This window comes from Halyomorpha halys, unplaced genomic scaffold (genome assembly GCF_000696795.3).
Source record: "Halyomorpha halys isolate HHAL.00 unplaced genomic scaffold, Hhal_1.1 Scaffold306.1, whole genome shotgun sequence".
NCBI lineage: Eukaryota > Metazoa > Arthropoda > Insecta > Hemiptera > Pentatomidae > Halyomorpha > Halyomorpha halys.
This window is the reverse complement of record NW_027106917.1, coordinates 308,203-315,087: the sequence shown is the minus strand read 5'-3', so window position 1 is coordinate 315,087 and position 6,885 is coordinate 308,203. Positions and strand designations below refer to the sequence as shown.

At 36.7% G+C, this 6,885-nt stretch overlaps 1 protein-coding gene across 1 annotated transcript in view; it reads left to right on the top strand.

The window, feature by feature from the left end:
• LOC106681060 (very long chain fatty acid elongase 7) overlaps positions 1 to 6,885 on the top strand; it is a 37,810-nt gene that overhangs the window by 661 nt on the left and 30,264 nt on the right. The window contains exon 2 of the mRNA XM_067045216.1: positions 6,329 to 6,404. Within this exon, the coding sequence (XP_066901317.1) occupies positions 6,374 to 6,404 (31 nt within the window). The 5' untranslated portion in view covers positions 6,329 to 6,373. The remainder of the gene's footprint in view (positions 1 to 6,328; positions 6,405 to 6,885) is intronic.

Below are 6,885 nucleotides of genomic sequence, written 5' to 3'. Positions count from 1 at the left end.
TATAAACTTGTTCATTTTTTTATTTATAATATTTTTATTTTATTTATTTGTTCGTGACGGCCGTGCAGGTTGGGGCGCAGATCCCAGTGCGCTCGGTTTGGAACCTTATGGGTTCGATTCCCACCTGGGGCAATTAAACATTCATTATTAAGCGGTTCCGAAGAATAATCTTGGAACTCCCACCTTGGTTAGTATGAGGCGGCAACCTAGGTAGCAGCTAGGGGTTGGCAAAAAGGACCCACAGGCCCACTTGGCGGACTTGCTCCATCCACCAAATACCAATACCAGTACCAGTACCCACCCCTTAGGGTCATGGGTAGATCATATGATATTCACTATATTCTGTTATAGTATTTTGTAGCTTTAAAAAAAAAAAAATCAGTTTCTCTATTTCATCTTGAAGGATCTTATCCAGGCTTGTTTCAATCACGAGCTGTTTCCTCAGAGTAGTGAAGAGTAGCTAGCACTCCAATAGCACCTGTTTCACCGTTCTTCTTACTTGGCAGTTTTTATTATTATTTATTTCCACTGTTTACATCGGGACCTCCCCGTGCTACACTGCAGGTGTCCCGAATGTAATTTTATGATTAAATTAAATGTGTGGAAAAGGAGGGCTGGAAATCGTGAGACTTTCCGCTAATTAACATGCATATATTTCCTTATATTTATAAAGTATTAATCCCTGGAGGGGCAGATAATATTAGTGTGTTAGGTTTTTAATTTAATTTCATTATTTATAGTAATATAAGAAAAGGACAAACAAGTTTGGGTGGTCTCATGGCATAAATAACAATCATGCGCTTATCTGTTGACGTCTTCGCCGCCGCGGTGACGTATCCTATAGCCGCTTCCTTCGTCCTGGCGTGCGGTGGGCGAAACGGTGAAGACCGTGTATTTCGCCTGTGTCTGAAAAATACGTCCTCGTTCCTCAAGGGCTGGCCAGCGTGTCACGGAGCCTGGCGTGATGGTAGGGGTAGGCCAGGTCCTGGCTTGCATGATGCTTAGGCTGGGGCGGCATTGCAGTCGCAGCGTCTTCGGGGTCTTCCGGTGTTCGCGGCAAGGGGGGGCATCAGAAAATGAGACCCTGGACCCCGACTTTATATAAATCCAAAAAAAGAACGGAAAAATCGGATTACTTAAATCCGACATCCACCTTCCCCAACCTTACAAGCAATACAGGTGTGCAGCAGCAGTTCGATGTTACATATCCATTATTAAACTACTACTAATAAATAAATTTACAATTAATTATTCATCAAGTTTTCTTTATAGGTTTCATTAGTTTTCAGTCTTCTGCGCATCTTTCGTCCGCAGGGGCTGGTCTTCTTCTTTGACGAATATTGAAGTGGCTTGGTCCAATAATTGTTTTCCATCCGTATACAAAATTTTTTCGTGAAGGAAGTTGTTCTCTGTGAGGGATAGAATCCGTTTTTCCAAAGCAATCTGGCGTGTAATGCATCAAAGACGATATAGACTATGCTCGGTAGTCTCCGGAACACCACAACTAGGGCATTGGGGGTCGGTATCCATCCCGTGGATGGCCTTGGGCTTCATAGGAAGCTTGGTTCGAAATCCCCCATGCCCTCGTGAGATATTGAGAGAGCCAGTAATCTGGGAGGACCCACTTGGTTTCCATCCGTGACCGAACGGTGGGGAAATATTTCTTTAAGCACCTTTTGCGCTTGTCATCCAACGCCGGTTCCATTCTTCGGTGGCATACTCCCAAAGAATAGCTTTCCATTTACTTGGACTCTCGTCAACCCTTACTTGGCAGTCTAAGAAAATCGAAATGAAATGAAATGAAAAAATAACTTTATTCTGGGACATATGTCCCCTAAGAATAATTACATGGTTCATATAGTGAGATTTTTGAGAATTCCAAAGGGAGGTTGCACGCATGACGAAGGATTTGCTAAAGGAGGAGGTTCTATAGGAGGCCATATATAAATTATTCGGATGGGATCTAGTGTTTAATGAGTGGATGGATGAACGAAGAGTGAGGAGATCTAGGATATAGGTAGATTTTTTGATGTTAAGAACTTGGAATAGAAAAACACCAAGGAGGTATTGCCTTCGGGAGGTTGGATAGAGCCACTTCAACTCTGAATACCAGCAGGAGACTTGAGGCCTAGGGAACCCAAAGATAAATCTTACAAAACAATTTATGAGTCTCTTCAGTCTCAACTGCAGATAGCCCTCCATACACCAAGGATCCGTATGCGAAGTGGGGGAAGACGAGAGATACTAGGAGCTGACGAGTGTTCTGAGGAATGGAATTTTAGGAATTGTTTGAGTACAGTTATGGATTTGCGTGTGATTTGGGAAATATGATTATTCCAGGAGAGGTGTTGATCAAAGGTGACACCAAGGTTTTTTATTGTAGGATACAAGTGAATCGGGTGGTTGTTAAGGAATAGTAGGGGACAGTAAGGGAGGGTATGAAGGAGGCGCTTGGAACCAATAAGAATGGCCTTCGTTTTTTTGGCATTCACATTGGTGGTTCTAGACCACGTGACAGGTAGCTGTTTGAAAATTCGCAGTGCCCAATGCGAAGACGGCTAAGCTCTCACCTCTTTCCGCCTTGGTTTTCTTCTCGAGGTTTTCCACCGAGCGATCTCTTTTTCAAGGTTAGCACCGCTTGTTTTCTAATTTTGGTTCCAAATTTCTTGAGCAAGAGTGCGAAACTGATCTGTCCAGTCTTCCCTTGGGATCATCTCTATAATAGTTACGAGTGGTGTAGCTTGATGACGAGCTGAGTTGGTTATTTATATTAGAATACAAGTTGATAAAAAAAATTATAATAGAATAAAAGTTTTATTCTACTTATTTCGTGACATTTTTCGGCCATTTCTTTAGACCGATTTCAATCTTGTGCTTCGTTATCGTTATTAAAATTACCTATATTCATAAATTTAACTACGGTGAGTATTTAATTTCATTCTTTTTTTTTTTATTTAAGCTTTCACTTTGCTATATATATGGAATGTATAAAAAGGGGGATTCAATTTTCTATTCATCCCTCTATTCTCAGTCCGCTGGTGTTCCTCAAGGTAGTATCCTCGGTCCCATCCTCTACACAGTCTATACAGCTGACATTCCAAACCAATCCTCACAATGTATGCTGATGACACATGTGTGCTCGCAGTTAATAATAACCCATTAATTGTATCCCAAGCGCTCCAACCCCATAGCACTGCCCTCGGAGAATTACGTAATTGGAGGATTAAGATAAATTCCAACAAATCCCATCAAATAACCTTTACCCTTCGTCATAAACCTACCAACTGCACTACAGTTTCATTTAATAATGTTACCCTTACCCCTGCCGAACAGATACCCTATCTTGGACAAGCGATTAACCTTGAATCCTCACACAAGACTGAAAAGACAGGAAACTGCACGTCGATTTCGACTATTACAGCACTTACTAGACAAACCGTCTAAACTTCCAACACATTACAAAAGACTGATCTACATGACTGTAATAAGGCCAATCTCGACATATGGAGTTGAGCTTTGGGGCTCCACTAAACCTTCGAATTCCTCTCGTATTCAATCCTTACAATCCAAAATCCTTCGTAAAATCCTTGATGCTCCTTACTTTGTCACAAATAAAATCATACATAAAGACCTTAATGTTCCCTATGCAACCGATCTAGCCCTAACCAGATATCACTCCTTCCATTATAAACTCTCTAACCACTCAAACACTCTAGTTTCTAACCTTGCATCCTCTTCCATTCCTGACAATCCTCCGAGGTGCCTGAACAGAACGTCTTCGAGACCTGCTAATGTAAAATGTAATTAGAGTGCTGCCAATGGGTAGTTTCTCTACACGCCTGTAACACTCCACAACATAGAACATTTAAGACAACGTATATAGCCAGACATTAAATCATGATATACATAATAAGGGGGAGACATTATTTAAAAAAATATGCAGGGATAAAATACAAAAAATGAATACGATACTATTATATGTATATATATATATATACGATACATATAATATTGAGAAGGTACAAAATTATATACATTATGAAGACGATAGTGCAAGAGCCCAAGAGATGAAAAAAGGCAGTTATCTCACCCCAATTTTTGATTACTTTAATAAAAACTAGGTATAATTAATAGTAAAAATTTATGAGTCTGCCAAGTATAGGTAGAGGGAATAAAAAAATGGTGGCTATTTTAAAGCGATAAAAAAACTCATTTTTCATTCGGAGCTCTATCTTAAAAAGTAGGAACAACGCAAGAAAACCTAAGAGAACGTCATTTAAAGAAGAGTAAATGTTCTAAAATATGAGCCTAATTGGGTTATTTACGTTAAATAGTGTTTGAGATATAGCTTCTTAAAAAGCAATATTTCATAAAAAAGTACTGAAAGATCAGTAGTTAGTGAATTTATTTAGAAAACAACTATAAATCAATTTATTTTAGCAAATATCATGAAAACTACTTTTCCAATGAAGCTAAAGGTTATAAACTTCTTATAGTCCATTAAACTAGCTTTAATTTGAGTTACAATAGACATCTGTACGTTGAGATATAAATTTTTCAAAATAAATTCACTAACTACTGATCTTTCAATACGTTCTGTACAATATTTTTATGAAATGTTGCATTTTAAAAAGCTATATCGAGAAGCATTGGATGTAACTAGCTCTTTTAGGGCTTTTATTTCGGCAAATTTACTCTTCTTTAAATAATGTTCTCTTAGGTTTTCTAGTGTTGTCGGTGGTAAATTCACTAACTGCTGATTTTTCAGTACATTTTTAATGAAATATTGTTTTTAAAAATCTATATTTCGAGAACTATTGATCGTAAATAGCTCTATTAGGGCTCATATTTTAGAAAATTTACTCAACTTTAAATGATATTCTCTTTGATTTTCTTGTGTTGTCGGTGGTTTTGAAGATATAGAGCTCCGAATGAAAAATTAATGTTTTTTTTTAGGTTTTGAAGCAGCCGCCATTTTTGCCCCTATCTATACTTGGCAGACTCATTAATTTTGACTAGTGATTATACATAGTTTTCATTAAAGTAATCAAAAATTGGGGTGAAAAAACTGGCTTTTTTTATTCCCGGCTCTTGTACTATGATGGTCAGGGGTACAGTCACAAGAAAACAAAGATAGTTTATTTATAATTATCAAAAACTATTTATTTGGCGACGTTTCGGCCCACTTTGTAGAGCTTCATCAGGGTTTTATCAGCTGGTGTCAATTCCAAACTGGTCAATACATTTATATTATTTATTTTCATTTTTTCTTCACGTTTATTCATATTTCCCCTTTTCATTTCATTTCATTTTTTTTTTTTTTTATAGTGTTTACTGTATTTTTATCTACTTTTTAGTTCACAAGACTGAAACGACAAGAAACTGCTCGTAGATTCCGATTGCTACAACACTTACTTGACAAACGCTCTAAGCTTCACATTCACTACAAAAAATTAGCATACACTACGATAATCAGACCAATTTGGACATATGGAATTGAGCTCTGGGGCTCCACCAAACCATCAAATTCTTCCCGCATCCAATCCTTACAATCCAAAATCCTACGTAAAATCGTTGATGCTCCTTATTACGTCACAAATAAACTCATTCATAAAGACCTTAACATCCCATTCGCTGCAGATTTGACCCAAACCAGATATGCGTCTTTTTATTCCAAACTCCTTAACCATCCTAACCCATTAATTCTTAATTTTTCATCCTTAACAATCCCTGATAATCCTCCGAGGCGTCTGAAAAGAAGATGGCCACGAGACCTTCTAGTTTAAATTAATGTTTGAAGTACCACCAATGGGTGGTTCCTTCCCAAGATTTTCAAGTGTATATGAAACATACTACATAGTGACTTATTGTATTATTTTGTACAGTTGTAAATTACAATAAATAAATAATAAAAAAAAAAAAAAAAAATTTTAGTTTGTTATTATTTCTGTTTTGCATTAATTGTCTTATACGTTTTTGTAATTCTTGTTTATTTATAATTTTCAATGTACATCTTCAATTCACATATTTTAAACTATATTTAGCCCCACAATAGTTTAGATTTATTTTATGTTATCTATTCTACTTTATTTTAGTTCTTTGTATCTTGACTAGCCCTGATGAAACCCTGTAAAGTTGGGCGAAACGTTGATTTAAATTTAATAGTTTAATTACTATTTGAGTTTTTTCTTTGGCCGCCCCCGGACTATCTTCCTTATTTTATATTACTATTATAATAATAAAAAAAGTTATTTATTATTTTAAAAATTAATACGAATTATGATTTTGTTTTAACTAAATTACTCAATGCAACTTGGTTTGTTCCCAGTTCTAATCCGTTGATGGTTTTCGCTATAGCTCCTCGATTTGAAGCATGGATGATCAAGGAAACAAAACCTCTCAGGGTAAGTTTAAGTTGGATAAACTAGTGTTATGTAAAATAATCTAAAAGCTCAGACTCTACGGTATGGTGAAAACGATCAGAGCCATTATCTTAATGCAAAATATTTAAGTTTAAACGTTAAGGGTGAAGACTTTATGACGATGTGCGGTTGTGCAAGGAGGTGGTTTGGTCAGAATCACGCTCGACTGCCAGATTTTTACTAAATTAAGGGTACGCAGGCTGGGTGGACCCCAGGAGGCCTCTAGAACCCACAGGGTTGACTCACGGCTACAGTGTAACAGAAAACAACATGCAAAATAGAGTATTAGTATATTTAACTAATGTCTTTATAACTGCCATTATTTTAATACAATAATATAAAAGTATAAATAAATATTTATTAAATAAATCAAAAATTCGTATCCATTTTTGTCTCAACACTTTATTTTTCACCAGTCCAACGTTTCGGCCATTCTAGCCATCTTCAAGGACATCTTCAATAT